At 34.3% G+C, this 19,785-nt stretch overlaps 1 protein-coding gene across 4 annotated transcripts in view; it reads right to left on the bottom strand.

Moving 5' to 3' along the window:
* ABCB7 (ATP binding cassette subfamily B member 7) overlaps positions 1–19,785 on the bottom strand; it is a 139,448-nt gene that overhangs the window by 72,148 nt on the left and 47,515 nt on the right. For 3 of the 4 annotated variants that reach the window (XM_067723999.1, XM_067723997.1, XM_067724000.1), the window contains exons 2-4: positions 19,437–19,514; positions 17,336–17,422; positions 8,288–8,407 (exon numbers count right to left, since the gene is read on the bottom strand). In XM_067723999.1, coding sequence (XP_067580100.1) covers positions 8,288–8,407; positions 17,336–17,422; positions 19,437–19,514 — 285 coding nt within the window. The remainder of the gene's footprint in view (positions 1–8,287; positions 8,408–17,335; positions 17,423–19,436; positions 19,515–19,785) is intronic. The other variant, XM_067723998.1, reaches the window with a different exon arrangement.

The following is a 19,785-nucleotide window of genomic DNA, read 5'->3' as shown; positions in this document are numbered from 1 at the left end:
GGAGCAAGGTAAAAATCCACCAGACCAAACAAAAGAAGAGGAAATAGACAGTCTACATGAAAAAGATTTCAGAGCAATGATAGTAAAGATGATCCAAAATCCTGAAAATACAAGGCAGAAACTACAAGAAACGTTTAACAAGGTCCTAGAAGAACTAAAGAGCAAACAAACAATGATGAACATCACAATAAATGAAATAAAAAATTCTCTAGAAGGAATCAATAGCAGAATAACTGAGGCAGAAGAATGGATAAGTGACCTGGAAGATAAAACAGTGGAAATAACTACTGCAGAGCAGAATAAAGAAAAAAGAATGAAAAGAATTGAAGACACTCTCAGAGACCTCTGGAACAAGATCAAACGCACCAACATTCGAATTATAGGGGTACCAGAAGAAGAAGAGAAAAAAAAGGGACTGAGAAAATATTTGAAGAGATTATAGTTGAAAACATCCCTAATACGGGAAAGGAAACAGTCAATGAAGTCCAGGAAGTACAGAGAGTCTCATACAGGAAAAAATCAAGGAGAAACATGCTAAGACACATATATTACTCCAACTATCAAAAATTAAATACAAGAAAAAAATATTAAAAGCACCAAGGGAAAAGCAACAAACACAAGGGAACCTCCAATAAGGTTAACAGCTGACTTTTCAGCAGAAACTCTGTAAGCAAGAAGGGAGTGGCAGGACACATTTTAAGTGATGAAAGGGAAAAACCTACAACCAAGATTACTCTACCCAGCAAGGATCTCATTCAGATTCGACGGAGACATTAAAACCTTTACAGACAAGCAAAAGCTAAGAGAATTTAGCACCACCAAACCAGCTTTACAACAAATGCTAAGAGAACTTCTCTAGGCAGGAAACACAACAGAAGGAAAAGACCTACAATAACAAACTCAGAACAATTAAGAAAATGGTAATAGAAACATACATATTGATAACAACCTTAGAAGTAAATGGATTAAATGCTCCAACCAAAAGATATACACTGGTTGAATGGATACAAAAACAATTCCTGTATACATGCTGTGTACAAGAGACCCACTTCAGACCTAGGGACACATACAGACTGAAAGGGAGGGGATGAAAAAAGATATTCCATGCAAATGAAAATCAAAAGAAAGCTGGAGTAGCAATTCTCATATCAGACAATATAGGACTTTAAAATAAAGATTATTACAAGAGACAAAGAAGGACACTACATAACGATCAAGGGATTGAGCCAGGAAGAAGATATAACAATTGTAAATGTCTATGCACCCAACATAAGAGCACCTCAATACATAAGGCAAATGTTAACAGCCATAAAAGGGGAAATCGACAGTAACACAATCATAGTAGGGGACTTTAACACCCCACTTTCACCAATGGACAGACCATCCAAAATGAAAATCAATAAGGAAACACAAGCTTTAAATGATACATTAAACAAGATGGACTTAACTGATATTTACAGGACATTCCATCCAAAAACAGCGGAATACACTTTCTTCTTAAGTGCTCATGGAACATTGTCCAGGATAGATCATATCTTGGGTCACATATCAAGTCTTGGTAAATTTAAGAAAACTGAAATTGTATTGAGCATCTTTCTGACCACAACAATATGGAACTAGATATCAATTACAGGAAAAAGTCTGTAAAAAATACAAACACATGGAGGCTAAACAATACACAACTAAATAACCAAGAGATCACTGAAGAAATCAAACAGGAAATCAAAAAATACCTAGAAACAAATGATAATGAAAACATGATGACGCAAAACCTATGGGATGCAGCAAAAGCAGCTCTAAGAGGGAAGTTTATAGCAACACAATCCTACCTCAAGAAATAAGAAACATCTCAAATAAACAACCTAACCTTACACCTAAAGCAATCAGAGAAAGAAGAACAAAATAACCCCAAAGTCAGCAGAAGGAAAGAAATCATAAAGATTAGATCAGAAATAAATGAAAAAGAAATGAAGAAAACGATAGCAAAGATCAATAAAACTAAAAGCTGGTTCTTTGAGAAGATAAGCAAAACTGATAAACCATTAGCCAGACTCATCAAGAAAAAAAGGGAGAAGACTCAAATCACTTGAATTAGAATTGAAAAAGAAGTAACAACTGACACTGCAGAAATACAAAGGATCATGAGAGATTACTACAAGCAACTCTATGGCAATAAAATGGACAGCCTGGAAGAAATGGACAAATTCTTAGAAAAGCACAACCTTCTGAGACTGAACCAGGAAGAAAGAGAAAATATGAACAGACCAATTACAAGCACTGAAATTGAAACTGTGATTAAAAATCTTCCAACAAAGAAAGCCCAGGACCAGATGGCTTCACAGGTGAATTCTATCAAACATTTAGAGAAGAGCTAACATCTATTCTTCCCAAATCCTTCCAAAATATAGCAGAGGGAGGAACACTCCCAAACTCATTCTATGAGGCCACCATCACCCCGATACCCAAAGCAGCAAAGATGTCACAAGAAAAAGAAAACTACAGGTCAATATCACTGACGAACATAGATGCAAAAATCCTCAACAAAATACTAGGAAACAGAATCCAACAGCACATTAAAAGGATCATACACCATGATCAAGTGAGGTTGATCCCAGGAATGCAAGGATTCTTCAATATATGCAAATTAGTCAATGTGATAAACCATATTAACAAACTGAAGGATAAAAACCATATGATAATCTCAATAGATGCAGAAAAAGCTTTTGATAAAATTCAACATCTGTTTATGATAAAAACATGCCAGAAAGTAGGCATAGAGGGAACTTATCTCAACATAATAAGGGCCATATATGACAAACCCACAGCTAGCATTGTTCTCAACGGTGAAAAACTGAAACCATTTCCACTAAGATCAGGAACGAAACAAGGTTGCCCATTCTCACCACTATTATTCAACATAGTTTTGGAAGCCTTAGCCACAGCAATCAGACAAGAAAAAGAAATAAAAGGAAGCCAAATCGGAAAAGAAGTAGTAAAACTGTCACTGTTTGTAGATGACATGATACTGTACATAGAGAATGCTAAAGATGCTACCAGAAAACTACTAGAGCTAATCAATGAATTTGGTAAAGTAGCAGGATACAAAGTTAATGCACAGAAATCTCTTGTATTCCTATACACTAATGATGAAAAATCTGAAAGAGAAATTAAGGAAACACTCCCATTTACCGGTGCAACAAAAAGAATAAAATACCTAGGAATAAACCTACCCAAGGAGACAAAAGACCTGTATGCAGAAAACTATAAGACACTGAGAAAGAAATTAAAGATGATACAAATAGATGGAGAGATACACCATGTTCTTGATTGGAAGAAGCAACACTGTGGAAATGAATATACTACACAAAGCAATCTACAGATTCAAAGCAATACCTATCAAACTACCAATGGCAGGTTTTACAGACCTAGAACAAAAAATTTCACAATTTGTATAGAAACACAAAAGACCCTGAATAGCCAAAGCAATCTTGAGAAAGATAAACGGAGCTGGAGGAATCAGGCTCCCTGTCTTCAGACTATACTATAAAGCTACAGTAATCAAGGCAGTATGGTACTGGAACAAAAACAGAAATACAGATCAATGGAACAGGATAGAAAGGCCAAAGATAAACCCATGCACATATGGTCCCCTTATCTTTGAGAAAGGAGACAAGAATATACAATGGAGAAAAGACAGCCTCTTTGATAAGTGGTGCTGGGAAAATTGCACAGCTACATGTAAAGGAATGAAAATAGAACACTCCCTAACACCATACACAAAAATAAACTCAAAATGGATTAACGACCTAAATGTAAGGCCAGACACTATCAAACTCTTAGAGAAAAACACAGGCAGAACACTCTATGACATAAATCACAGCAAGATCCTTTCTGACCCACCTCCTAGAGAAAGGGAAATAAAAACAAAAATAAACCTAACCAAATCTAAAAGCTTTTGCACAGCAATGGAAACCATAAGCAAGAGGAAAAGAGAACCCCCAGAAAGGCAGAATAAATTTGCAAACAAAGCAACTGACAGAGGATTAATCTCCAAAATATACAAGCAGCTCATGCAGCTCAATATCAAAACCACAAACAACCCAATCCAAAAATGGGCAGAAGACCTAAACTGACATTTCTCCAAAGAAGATATACAAATGGCCAACAAACACATGAAAGGATGTTCAACATTGTTAATCATTAGAGAAATGCAAATCAAAACTACAATGAGGTATCACCTCATACCAGTCAGAACGGCCATCATCAAAAAATCTACAAACAATTAATGCTGGAGAGGGTGTGGAGAAAAGGGAACCCTTCTGCACTGTTGGTGGGAATGTAAATTGATACAGCCCCTATGGAGAACAGTATGGAGGTTCCTTAAGAAACTGACAATAGAACTACCATACGACCCAGCAATCCCACTACTGGGCATATACCCTGAGAAAACCATAATTCAAAAAGAGTCCTGCACCACAACGTTCATTGCACCTCTATTTACAATAGCCAGGACATGGAACCAACCTAAGTGTCCATCGACAGATGAATGGATAAAGAAGAAGTGGCACATATATACAATGGAATATTACTCAGCCATAAAAAGAAACGAAATTGAGTTATTTGTAGTGAGGTGAATGGACCTAGAGACTGTCATACAGAGTGAAGTAAGTCAGAAAGAGAAAAACAAATACCATATGCTAACACATATATTTGGAATCTAAAGAAAAAAAAACGTTGTGAAGAACCTAGGGGTAGGACAGGAATGAAGACGCAGACATAGAGAATGGACTTGAGGACATGGGGAGGGGGAAGGGTAAACTGGGTCGAAGTGCAAGAGTGGCATGGACATATATACACTACCAAATGTAAAACAGCTAGTTAGTAGGAAGCAGCCACATAGCATAGCAAGATCAGCTAGGTGCTTTGTATCCATCTAGAGGGGTGGGATAGGGAGGGTGGGAAGGAGACACAAGAGGGAGGGGATATGGGGATATATGTATGCATATAGCTGATGCACTTTGTCATACAGCAGTAACTAACACAACACTGTAAAGCAATTATACTCCAATAAAGGTGTTAAATAAATAAATAAATAATGACTAGGTTTTAAAGATTTGGCAGAGTGATTATTTTTAAACTGAGGACAGTATAGAAGCTGAACAAATGATGTTAGGAATGGTTAAATGCTACTACTACGCTCTACATTCCTAAAGTTGCTCTGTGGTGTAGTTCCTACCTAGTGAAAGAAAACTTTTAATATATATGCTCTGAAAGTACCAGCATGCATCATAACACCTGGTAATTTCCTCCTTTTCCTGATCCAAAAGAAATCAAAAATACATTTGGAAAACTTATTTCTCTATATTAATTTCGGTTTACTTGTAATCAGTTTATATGAGATTAGTACAGCACTTTCCATTCTATGGGTGCTCAGTGTTTGTTGACGGAAGAATCAAATATTAGCCTTCTGAAAATACTTCAGTCCTTATGGATGTTAACTTGGTCTGCATTTTATACCTGATATCGACCTGTCACCAAGCAACAAAAATTTACATTTTGAAGGACTGAAATTCACTCTAAAAACAAAGTCTAACACAAATGTCAGTACTTAGGACTCCTCCCTTTGACTAGCTTGGTCATCTTCTAATCTGCTCTCTTCAATTCAAAAGAAAGTCCAGAAAACAATCTGCCTTTAACTTGTCAGCAAGGTACTTACAATCACATGAAGGAATAAAGAGCAATTTGCTAATACTGCCTTGCACAGGAGCTCAGAAGAATCCTTATCCTTCAGTAATTTGTAGGTAAAAGACAATTCAGCAACCAATACTGTTCTAAAAATGAATGAGTTAAAATTTTTCAACATTAGCTAACAAAATTAGATTTGTAATACAGTTCTCTCTTTTCGGCTTGACAAAGAGAATAAAGTATGGATTCTTGGTTTGTTGCTCAGAATCTTCATTTAAATTCTCTCCCAGGGAAGTTCACTGGGAGAGTACTCACCAGAGCCCATAGATGAGAAAGGAGACCAGAAAATAGATGGAGTCTGACTGAATTATTTTGGTTTTACTCTCTAATCATGCCTTCCCTTTTTCCACTATTATTTACTTCCCTACAGGAACACATTTATCACAAGTGACGTCTGCAGTTGTTGTCTATTTCTGTTCTTTTCTTTGATGAACTCATTAATTTGCATTGTTTCAACTATCACCTCAATATCTCTAGCCCTGGGCTCCTTCCTGAGCTTGTCTTGCATTTTGTATTATGAGCCACTTGATGTTCCACTGGCACCTCAAACTTAACATGCCCGAAACCAAAATTTTCATCTTCCCAAACAAGACTTCCTGACTTACTACCTACTTCTGTTAAAGGCATTATCATTCTCTCATCCTTGGCATCATCTTTGAATCCTATTCTGTTTTTTACTTTTAATATCTCATCCATTGCTAAGTCTTGTTGATTCTACCTCCCTTAATTCACAATATCCCTGGCACCTCTTCTCTCCATATTACCATCTCTATCACCCGCTCCAGTACAAACTACTATTACTTCTCATCTAGGCTATTACATTAGCCTCCTAACTGGCTGGTAAGTGTTTGCTGAATGAATGCATGAAATGAAAATGAATGAATGGTATCCCTACTTTAGGTCTCTCACCACCCTAATTCATCTTATACAACAGTCAAATTAATTCCCTAAAGTACAGCTCTAACCTTATTACTCTTCTACTCAAAATAGAGGTTCCTACTTCCAACATGATTAAATAAATTTTACAGTTTTACAGTTAAGGTATTTCACAGTAGGAATTCTATTTATCTTTCCAAGATTACTTCTAATTCCTCTGAAACATTATCTCTTCATTAGAGCAAAACTGGACTACTCACTTCTCCACTCACACTATATGATCTCTCTCATCTTGTCCATGTTATTCCTATACCTGTAACAATCCTACTCATCAATCCAGGCCTATCTCAGACATCACCTCCTCTGTGAAACCTTTCCTGACTCCCCATATTGGTGGTTCTTTCCTTTGAAGCCCTCCAATACTTGAATGGTACTTATTTTCAATCATTTATGACCTATGTTGTATTATGACAATAAGTAAAACTTGTCTTATCCTTATAATTTGAGAAAAAAATGTGCTTTACTCATATTTGAATACCCTGCAGGGCCAAGAACCATACTTGTATGACAAGTTCTCAGTAAATATTTTTAGGATAGGGTAAAGAATGAGTAAATAAAAGGGAACACACAGGACACAGAGAAGAAATAAGTGATAAGAACTGGGTTCTAAAACAATGTATTAACCCTTATACATAGAATGATAACCAAATTATAGCCAAATCTCATTTATACTTTTGAGCAGACATTTTTTTGTACCATATTTCTGATGGAAATCCAAATCTATTTTTATTTTAACACGTATATAATGTTTTATTATGTGCCAGGTACTGTTCTAAGTCTTTTATATGTTAATTTATTTAATTCTTATGACAACCTATTTTACCTTTTTTTACAAACTGGGAAACCAAGGAATGGACAGTAAGCAATTTACCCAAGGTTACAAGGTTAGTAAGAGGCAGAGCCCAGGAAGCCTGACTTGAGACTATAATATGTACTATGACTATATATTGTACCTAAAGATAATAGAATTCACTGACCTTAAAATCTGAATAAATTGAAAGGAGTTCTTCTTGAAAGCCCAGAATCATTATCATAACTTTGCCTTATTAAAATGTGTTACAGTATAGTGATAAACTGAGGAGGCTGCTAAGATGTAGAGGGTCCCTATACTGAATGTACCAAAATGCCCAGCTTTTTGGCTTTTGGGTTTTTTTAAGTTTTTCTGTTTTATTTTTCCCTTCATGTCACACTGCTGTTTACCACTTATGACTATTAATGTACCTAAAATGTCTTCATCCTCTTTTCAATTTACTAGGAACTGAAAACTAAGCTTACCAGAAATATGTATTAAATAAAAGCCAGCAGGACTCTGAGGAGCTTCTTTTACAAGTTCCTTATGCTTTGTTACAACCCACGATCCTATATCTTACACTGGTTTCAGGAAGAATTCCATTAGGTTGAGGCTGTTATAAGTCTGATACATAGATAAATCAGGCATTATCATATAATTTCTGCTGACTGAATAGAAGAGTTACATAAACGAGGGCCCTAAATGTTGACAATACTCCCCAAAGTGACTTATATCAGCCTAAGTTTCTTTACTAGAAAATGTCATAGTATTTCCTAGTTATAGCAACAAACAATACATAATTTCTCTTATTCTTACCTTTGCTCCACCCAAAAATCCCAAGGAAATGGCAACCCTAGCTCGTAGATCTGGCCTGTCTCTGGGCCACACATAAGAGAGCATTGCTTTTATGATTTTCTGAGTATCAACATCTTTTAACTGTTGAAAGAGAGAACAAAAGCAGTGAGTAACATGTCATTTCAAAAATAAATATAGTTCAATAGTGTAGAATTATGTAAATATTTGAGGAAAATACGAAAACATTACAAACATAACTTTTATTCTGAATCTAAGGTCAATATCTTTTAAACTCAAACTATTTCAATAGTTTTTTAAAAGCTACTTATTTCTCTAAATTTCTTACTTTCAGCTATAGCCATCCTCATATTGTCAAAAAGTTATCCATACATTTATTTGAAGTTATCTATACATTTATTTCTTATCTATTAAGCTATCAAAATATTACATAAAATTTAAGAAATATTTCCATATTTCCATCTTTGTGGTCAAAATCTTTACATACGTTGGCCTCTTTATCAGTATGTTTATGTAAGATATTTTGGAACCCTACGTCCATCCTCATGACAGAGCACAGTTACAATACAGTGTTTAGGAAAGTATGAGTCTTGGCATTGACTATATAGAACAGAAGCTGGGTTATTAAAAATTTCAACAAAAACACAACTTTCCAGTCATACTTAATCTGACTTAAATCTACCGTACATTTTTCTTTTTCCCAAGTTCCCGAGGCAACATTCCCATTAAATCTTTTTGTTTTAGTTTCAGCTTTTAGAAACAGATATTAAGAATGAAACCTACACTTTCCAAAACCAAAATATGTACACACATTCCCAAACTACTATATTATTTTAGTTGGTGAAATAATCTCCATTTTAAAAATTGAAGTATCTGGGCTTCCCTGGTGGTGCAGTGGTTGAGAGTCCGCCTGCCTATGCAGGAGACACGGGTTCGAGCCCTGGTCCGGGAAGATCCCAGATGCCACAGAGCAACTAAGCCCGTGTGCCACAACTACTGAGCCTGCACTCTAGAGCCCGCAAGCCACAACTGCTGAAGCCATGTGCCTAGAGCCCATGCTCTGCAACAAGAGAAGCCACAGCAATAAGCCCACGCATCACAACGAAGAGTAGCCCCCGCTCACTGCAACTAGAGAAAGGCCCGCGTGCAGCAACGAAGACCCAGTGCAGCCAAAAATAAATTAATAAATAAATGTATTTAAAAAATTGAAGTATCTAATCAATTTCTGTAAAAGGTATTAAAAAATAAGAAGAAAGTTAATGCTCATTGTTGGTGAAGGTATATGGAAATAGGTACTCTAATACACTGCTAATGGGAGAGTGCACTGAAATAATCTTTCTGGAAAGCAATTTGATATCTGCCATAAGCTTTTAAAATAATTCTGCCCTTTGCATTGAGAATTCCACTTCTGGGAACTTAATGCTTTAAAAAAATATATTAATATTCTCCAAGTTGAATCAATTTTACTTCCTAAAAATCTCTTGAATTTGTCTACTTCTTTCTGTTTCCACCACAAACATAATCCAAGCTATCATCTTTCTCACATAAATCACTGCAACAATCTCCTAACTGATCTCCTTGCATCCGCTCTGCTCCTGGTCCGAATAGTTCAGCCTGCAATCAGATATTACTCAGTTTAAAATCCTTCAATGCATATAATATGCATAAAATAGATAACTAATAAGAACCTGTTGTATAAAAAATAAATTAAATAAAATTCAAAAACTCAAAAAAAGTAAAAATAAAGCATTGCTAAATATATATATACACACACACACACACACACACACACACACACACACACGGCCCTAAATATAAAAAGATGCTCAACTTTACTCATACAAATAAAAAGTGCAAATTAAAACAACTCTGATATATATTTTTATCCGATCAGATTAGCAAAGATAATACTTTGTTTTGGTGAAATTGTTAAGAGATGGGCACTCCTAAATATTTGTTTTTATATTCAAAGATCATCTCTGGAAAGATACCAAAGAAATTGGTAATAATGTTTGCCTCTGGGACGGGGAACAGGGTAGGGGGAAGATTTTTTTTTTAATTCTGTATCCTTTTGTTCCTTTTGAATTTTGAACCATGTGAATGTGTTACCTTTTAAAAAAATTAATAAAATTTTAATTAATAAAAAATATAAATTGAAGTAAACAAACAAACAGAAAAACCCTTCAATGGCATCCTATCACTCCTAGGATAAAGATCAAAGTCCATACCATGGCTTATGAGGCTCTGCTTGCCCTGGCCTCTAGCTTCCTCTCTAGTCATGTCTTATACTACTGCTTTCAGTGTTCATGCCACACTACCTTTCTTTCAGCTCCTCAAATAGACTATAATCCCTCCTGCCACAAGGCCTTTGCACAATACCTTTCACTTTGTCTGGAATAATCTCTCTCTCTGAAACACCAACCTGCCCTCAACTTCTTCCAATTAGTTAACTGCCAGCTCAGGCAGCACCTCCTCAATGAGGTCTTCCCTAACCCCAGTCAGGATCCTTGGCTATATTCTCTCACAGAACAGTATTCCTTTTCTTTCAGAGAATCCATTTCAGTTATAAACTACATATTCAACAATGTGATTATCTGATTAACAACTGCTCTCCTGCTAGAATTTAAATTGCACATGAGTAGTAACTTTGTGTTTTGTGCTCACTGTTGTAACCCAATACTAAACACAATGGCTGACACGCAGTAAAGGTACTCAACGAATAATGAATATTTATGGAATAAAGGGATGAAAAATTTAGCCATAAGGATGTTCATTCCCATGCTGTTTTAATAGGGGAAAAATTGGGTTTAGGCTAAATGATCAACAGTGGAGAATCATGTAAACAAGTTACAGTGAATGCATACAGCAAAATATAGCCATTCAGAAATATATGCAGTAACACAGAAACACATTAAGTGAAAAAAGCAGAGTACAAAACATTTTTTGTGGAAAAAATGTTATGTGTGTATGAGTTTACACATGCGTACAAATGGATCTGGAAAGCAATACCCCCAAAGTGTTAACATCAGTAGCTGTGAATAGATGGAATCATTGATGATTTTTTATATTCTTTTTGCTTTCTTGTTTTCTGTAGTTCACATATAATAAGAAGAAAATTTAATTCATTTTGGGGGGAAAGTTAGACAATTTCAAGTAGATTTGCACAGCAAAGAATGGGGGGAAACTGTCAACATATAAGAAATCCAGGACAACACATTATATTATACAGGGTAGCTTTATATTATAGTTATTTCATCCAAGACTCAGCAAACTATTTTCTAGTCTCTTTTATTCAGTTTATTGAGTAAACAGTAACAGAAATAAAACTGTTCATATTGTACTGAAAACAGGACTACCTTCTTGAGCTGCTTTAAATACACTGGATTGCAAAAACATGAAATGCTGAAAGTATAGCTCTTAATGCTTTATTTTATACACACATACACTCACACATATGAGCTCTCATAACTGGTAGGGTATTTTTAAAAAGGGAATAAAGCTGTAATTTTAATATTCACTTTTCCAATTGAACTAATACTAAACAAATATAATTTGATGTGTTATAACACAAACTGCGACATTTCAACTACTTCCCCATTTCACAAGTTTCGTCTGTCTTATTTTTCTTGAGGGAATAATAGCAAAAAGGCCCTGTTTCCACATATCTTTAGAAACGCTCTCTCTTGTCAAAAACGTTCTACAACACACCCCAAAATTTCTTCAATAAGGACACAGAGAAGTTATGGCTAAGAGCAAAAAAATTATTCTAGTTGGCTTAATAGCGCATAAAATGTCACCACCTCATTTAACAAAATGGGTTCTAAAGTTGTGTAATCATGCATTATGAGTCCATTAGGCTGTAAAGTACATGTCTTTCAGTTATAGTTTGGATAAACGACAAAGTTTGAAAAATAACGTCTTTTTTAAAGAGCAGGCCAAATCAAGAGGCATTTCAGAGGCTGAGGCACATTTTTAAAGTATTTTAAACCAACTTATTTATTCCTGCTGCACAAGAGTAAAATAAAATTGAAGGCCTCAATACAGATCCTGAAAGATAATATACCCCCTTTCAAAATCATCACAGTTAATTCATACTGGACACCCAATGGTAATCCTGAAAGACAAAAGACTTATCTAAAGCTGAAAAGAGACCAGTCGCAGCTTAAGGCTGAATCAGATATCATCTTCACATCAACTCATCTTTCCATTTCAGGCTGAGCAATACAAATAGCATATACACCATTTTAAGATCACATTCTTAAAGAAAAGGTGAGAAATGTAGGAAATGATCAAGGAGGATGACAAGAAATTTAATTATTTGAAAACACACTATCTAAGGAGTAATTATATTATAGTATAGGGGGAAAAAACCCAATGATTTAAGAAAAGAAAGTTCTTTCTCAAGGGTCAAAATCCCTGAAGTAATCAACGGTTGATATCATAGTAGTTTTTCTTTAAGCCTTGCTTACACATAAACAGAAAATATGAAATTTTATGAAATTCTTTAACTTTTATAATTTTCACAGTACACAGAATTTAGAAGTTGTTTTTAAAACATAACTGTGATTACTACATCATGATAACAAAAGTTCGCTAAAATGAACACTATAGAAATATTAAAAAGCCTGTAAAAGTAGGAGTCAATCTACTTTCCTCCTCTGCTATCATATACAATGTGGCCTTCCTGCTGTAGCTAGATAGCCTCAAGTTCAAAACATGAAACTGATATTTTAAGCCCCATTACACTGTAAAACTACTACTACGTTAGTATGAGGAATAAAAGTTTTTAGAAAGGTCTCAACTATATACTGGAATTAGCTAGCCATAATAAAGGAAAGCAATTAGATTCAGAATAAAAACACAAGAGTAACAAAAGAAGGAATTCAAATTGGCTCACTAAGATCTTTGAATGATAACAAAATTGTACTGAATTTTTTCCCCCTAGAAATGAATTTGGAAGAAAAGGTTTGGAGATATCAGAGAGCTATCAAAGAAGAGATGAAAGTAAGTGAAAACAAGCTGGACAAAAAGAAAACAGCAGGTACCAGAGAAGAAACTTGCTTGATACTAGAAACAATCCTCAATAAATATTTATTCAATTAATGAATTAACTATTCTTAAGCACATGAGGACAAGTTCCAGGAGGAACACCTAAATGCTCGATTTATTAAGCCATCACAACTTTTCACGGATTTTTAAATATTTATTTATTTGGTATTAATATATAGCTTAATAAGCTTTGTGAGGCTGGGCAGGTAAGAAAAAATAATGAAAGGAATATCTACTTGTACACAGGGAGCTGAAACAGCACAGTAGGCCAAAAACAAACATGAAAGTAACACTGGAAGTACCTGACCCAATAGTGTATAACTGGAAAGCCACAAACTGTACTGCTTATATGCAGCACTGCTCAATTTAACAGCATGACCTGAGGGAAAGATGCAGTTGCTCATAGTCATAAGTACTCTAAGTGAATACCTATAGCTAATAACCATGTGGACAGGGCACAAAAAGGACAAGTAAAAAATTAAAACACACCTGGAGCAGCTCACCTGGTAGAATTCTCAGATATTACAGATAACTGTATATTGATAAACTGAATGCATTTTGCTTCTCAAGTCAGTGATTTCATATTTCTCACCAGAAAAGGCTGTTTAGCACTGAAGCAAGAACAATTTTTTCTACCAAAAGTCCACTCATTTCAAGGGAGTGGAGCCCACTGGGCTTCGATAGGAAAATGAAAGAGTAAGAAAAAAAAAGATTTTTGATAAAGGTAGCAGAATCACCTTTTCTTGCAAGGTGAATTTATATAAGAATTCTGGTTTTAGAGACATTCTAAATTTCACTAGCAAGAAATGTTCTAACTCACAGAATCAAGGGATTGGTTTAGAAGGAAACTACTTGGGGGCAAAACTTATGGAGAGGAAGAAAATAAATATACCAAAAAATTTTGGATGCTATTTGTTTTGTATAAATGTGGGCTATAGGCTGAATGTTTTCTCTCTAAAGAACTAATTTAGCAGAGACTTTGGAAATGCCCACAATTTCAAGGATACGCAAGCCATCCAAAGAACTGTCTCTTCAATCCAAGCTAAAGATAACTAACTGCAATTAAAGGAATAATTTTAACCACTACTTCAATACTGTTAGGGATAACAGTGGCTTGATAAAAGCTAGGTCAAAAGATAAGAAATCTGAGTAGATATCTAATGGAAAAATCTAGAAAGTAAGTGAAAATCTTTTCCCACATTATTGGGGATATAAGCATATGAGTTTATGGGTGGGAGAGGAAAGATATATTAATTGTCAGGAAAAGCTTTGCAATTATTGTTGCTTTCTCTATACCTCGAAGTTTGTTTTCTAAGCTCTGTTGGTCTGAAACTGCAATGAAGAGCTTATCTGGCAGTGAAAAGGCCCTAGGAAAAAAATGGCTTATTCTATATATGAGATGGATTTGAACCCAACAGTCAATTTAATAATTTATAATTTAAAAAACTACCAAGTTGACTGATATTTGCATTGGCCACTCAGTGAATTCTCTATCTCAAAGGGAAGTCAATTTGAGAAATCGAATAAAGATCATAAGGCTGCTTGATGATGGATGTAATCAGAGCTGAAAAATGGCCTCTCCATGTCATACAGGTATTCTTGTCCACTGGTCTGTGTGTCCACTCATTTTAACAAACCTGGAGGCTTATTATTCCATTTTCTCTCCAATCCTCCATTTTTTAATACTCTAAGTTGCTGTTTCACTTCTTTGATTATATGAATATTTATATCAAAGCCTCTGATTGCTCTAGTAAATGCTAATCTCTCTTTCAATACTACTAGCTTCTGGCAATATCTAATCAATAAGGATATGTTTCTAACATTAAAAAAAGAACATGTCAAGCAAAGTCCAGGAAGCAGTCCTTATATTAAGCTCTGCATTATTCGTGTTTTTATTATGAGCACAGGATTACCTAAATTTACCAACAGATGCTTCTCCCAAAGAGGCACATAATAAAGTTTAAATGCAGGAGCAAAGTTCCAAAATCCTTTAAAAATCTGAAGATTCTATTATAAAACAAGTAAGACTTTAATTCATCTATTTTAACAACAGGAGCTTCCAAATATTGAAACTGCCACTCTTTTTTCACAACCCCTTTACTATAGCCACATTGGATAAACAAATGATTTAAATACCTTCTGAGTAGCATTATTAATGCTTAAGAACATACAAGTAGAAATGCATAGAAAGTGAAGTGGTAAAAGTTTCAGTTGGTTATAAGGTAAAATCTATAACTTGTCAGAGTGATAAAACTTCTACATGGTAGTTTAGATATTCTGCCATCTAAACTGTTAAGTTTCTCAACAGCAGGGACTGTGTCTTGCTCATTACTGTATCTCCATTTACTTAACATAGAGTTATGCACAACGCAGGTATTCAATAATACATACTTTTAAAATGAATGGACAACAGCAGAGTATAGGACTTAACAATCTCACATTACAGTAACAGCAGCTAATATTTACTGCCTACTGTGTGACAGGCACTATTCAAGAGCTTTGCATGGTGTGAGGAGTTAACTCATTCAAATCCCCTTTGCTATGATTATCAGCCCCATTTTAAAGATGAAGAAACTGATACATACAGAGATTAAGTATCTTGCTCATGGTCATTCCAGTAGGAAATGATGGAGCCAAGATTCAAATCTAGGCAGTCTGGCCCCAGAGCTCAGGCTTTTAACTTCAACTCCATATTGCCTCTTTTCTGGTGTAGCCTTCATGCTCTATTATCCTATGATTCTTTTTAGCTAATGAGGCTAAAGTAACACAAAGATGGCAGGGAACAAACGATAAAGAAGAGATCAAATATAAAGATTTACAATGATTTTTGCTTTGTTTTTATTTTACTGGAGAATAAAGAATCTAACTTGAAGTTTATATTGCTTGAGTCTAAGACTGCTTTTCCTGTATTAGTCAACATATTTTTGGTCTGTTTAGAGCATTACTTATAAACTATCCTTAAGAGGCCTTCGTGACAATCCTGAAAGCTGACAAATATCATGCTAACGATATATCATGCCATATCCATATATCCATAATATATGGATAAACAAATTTCAGTATTTGTATTAATTTTTTAAAATTCTATTTTATAATACTTTGTTGTTTCTAAAGACAACCAGGACAAATGTTAATATGTAAAAATGGGATAGAAACATGAATGTCATGTGTTTTGAGTTCTGTGAAAGAAGCTACATGGGGGATTAAAGAAACAGGGAGAAAAGCACTGGAAAGGTTTTCTTACCAATCACCTCGCACCAATAAAATAAAATTTATTTATCTCTCTACAATTTAGAGAGCACTTTTACATAAAATTTGTTCACTTGCCAATAAACCTGAAAATATCATTTCTACTTAGAGATACCATGCATATACTGGTTGCGTGAAGTTAGAGGAAGATAATAAAGGCAAGCTTAGAGAAAGAGGACCAGATGGAGAATTGTATAACAGTATTCCAATGACAGTTTCACTCACTTAGAAAAAGTGTAGTGCAATTAAATCTTTTGATTTCAGTGGCCCTACTGTTTAGCTTGTCTGTATAATGATAATGATAAAGAATATGGATAATTAAATAAATGGATCAGGTAAATGGAGGATTTACCATGAAGCTAGGGGACATTCTAGAATCTTTTTAAACCAAGAGTATAGAAGGGAAAACATTAACCTTAACACATACACATTACTTGTAAGAGCTAAATGTAATTTATCTATATATAATGCTAGATTATATAACAAATAACCACAACCAATGCTATTTAAAATAAAGAACTAAAATATTTAGGTTGGTAACTAACTTTTCTTCTTTTTTAGTCAATCACGATATTTTTTGTCTTAAGCTTGAGAAAATCTCATCTATATAACCATGGTCAATTCATATGGTTTTGTATTAGAAAACCTGCAGTTACATGAGTCAATCAAAATATTCTGTAATATAACAATCTTTAATATATCTATCTTCCAATCAGCTATAAGAATTTCCAGGTACTTGTTATTGTCTCTTACCCCTTCTTTCGGGTCTGTGTGGAGTCCTCCTCCTGCGTGACCATGCCAACATGTCCTCTTTTCTATCAGTGGCCATACCTGAAGAACCTAGTTGAAGATGATACCAAGCCATCCATTAGCTATTCAAGAATTTCAGATCTTTAAAAATCTGATCTAATGAATGTCCCCCCCCAACAAATTCAGAGGCGTACCTTTGAGCCTAGAATAGCTAAGTAAAACACCTTCATAATAAACTTACAGATACATTTATACAAAGAATATTGAGATATAACAAATTACTCATACAGAAGTTACTTTCTCTAAATAGTTTTTGAAATTAATGTTTAAAAGATTTAACTTGTAATATACTTCTATTTGACTTATACCAGCTTTCTTACCATCATTTGCTACTAAGGTACTGTGTAGCCCGTAACTCTATCATTGGCAAGTATATAATACAGTTAATTAATTCTATCCCACTTGCTTTCCATGTGTATAACATTTTTGCTTTACAATTTAATATAGTTGATCTTACATAACTGATTCTTTTTCTTATTATTCTGGCTTACAAATATATATATTTAGAAACAAAGTACAATTTACTTCTTCACAGTCTATCTTATGCTAGAGTAATCTGCATACATGTTTTGTCTTTACTACTATATGGTAAATTCTTAAGATTAGGGACAGTCTCTTTTATCCTTGTATCTCCCATGGCCCATACCACAGTGTATTGTACATGGGCTTGTTGAATTAGCTTATAAAACAAAGCTATCTATAAATTTCCCAACGAGTCTTGAAAATATGCAAATATCTTGCCTATTATAATTTTTTAAAGGCCCTAGATTACTGCTCAGGTTAGAAAAATATAAAAAGTAAATCATTTGAGAAAATATAATAGTTGAAAAGATAGCAAAGATTAGGCTTAAAATTTAGGCTTACTAATTTTAAAGTGTTTCCTCAAAAAATTACTTAACTACATGGATATAATAATGCTTCTTCAGTAGCCATAATAATCCATAATTAATGAACAAGGGCATAGTTTTTTACAAACACAAACGTGTATCAATACCGAATCCTAAGAGTTATCAGCTCTGGACCAAGCTATGAAAATGGAATTACAGAAAGCATAAGTGCCTTCTTGTTCTCACCAGTTGAGACCGAAAAACATAATTGCCATAAATGGGTTACTGATTTTTGGATCAACAATCTTAAAGCATGTTGAAAGGGAAAACATTGAAAGGTAATATTTAGTGTGACAATGTCACTTTGTGACATTTTTTCCCTCTAAAAGACTGAGCAATGTTACATCAAGGGGTCTAGTAAATAACACACAAGATAATGAGGTCTTCAAAACAGCAAAAGATTAAAATATAAATATACAGTGGTGTTATAAACAATGAGAAGATGGAGCACCTTAACTTAAAACTTTAATTAAATAATGGAAAATCTAATTCATTTCTACAGCTTCTGCATAAATTAGAACAATGCTTTGTACCTTAATGGCAAATAATTGTTAATCAAAAAGAAAAAATAAAGGAAGTACTCGACTTAGACTGTCTTCTAATTTTCTAGCCTTTCTATCTTGGAGATTTATTTGTCTCATTTTAAAGCACTGAGAATTTTTAAAGGCGTCTTTCACTTACATTAGCAATGAAGAATAACCCTCATCAACATGTAAACTCACATGACTTTACCCCACAGGCTCTAATAAGCTTACAGTCCCTTGATATTCTGATATTTGAACATCTTCTAAGGTAAAGAAACTTTAATCACTTGAAAAATGTACAGCATTCCATATATCACATACAAATTACCAGGATAAATTTAAGCGTAAACAAGCTGCCATTACATTTATAAAAGCTTTCTAAAAACATTACTCTAGTTGGCATTGATCTCAAGAGATTCAGACAGATTTCTTCAGGAGTAGAAAAATATCAAGATTTCTTTCTCCATTTCCAGTAGCAAAAACATATCTTCTTATTCATCTTGCCAGTACTTAGAAAAAAAACAAAAAGGGAAATTATTTGGAAAATATAAAATATGTAGTATAAACTGGAAAATGCTCCAAGGGCTTACACCTTTCTCCTAGTTATATGTAGAAGTGTCTGCTTCATCTTACCCTTGTAGCGTCTAATAACTGTCTTGAATTGCCTTTTCCTAGTCTCTGCCATGTAGTATGTCTTAATGACTCTGAGATCTGCAGAAGAGAAGAAAAAAGAGGGAAGAAGTTTCAGAGTGGACAGTTAATGTTCATAGATTTATTGTCCATAAACATACATAAAAGTAAAACCATAGCCAATATTAGAAAGATGGTTATGTTTCTAATACATACCTAAAAAGGTAAAAATTAAATGTGTGGTCCAGATATAAAGTAAATTATATTACCCATTAAAAGTGTCAAATTGTACTTTCTTTCTGCCCTCTTTCTCTCTAGGTTTCTCTTTGTTTCTGAAGGCCTCCTATGAAGT

The sequence above is a fragment of the Pseudorca crassidens genome, chromosome X, assembly GCF_039906515.1.
Source record: "Pseudorca crassidens isolate mPseCra1 chromosome X, mPseCra1.hap1, whole genome shotgun sequence".
Classification (NCBI taxonomy): domain Eukaryota; kingdom Metazoa; phylum Chordata; class Mammalia; order Artiodactyla; family Delphinidae; genus Pseudorca; species Pseudorca crassidens.
The sequence above is the reverse complement of the archived record's forward strand: the minus strand, read 5'-3'. Positions and strand labels throughout refer to the sequence as shown.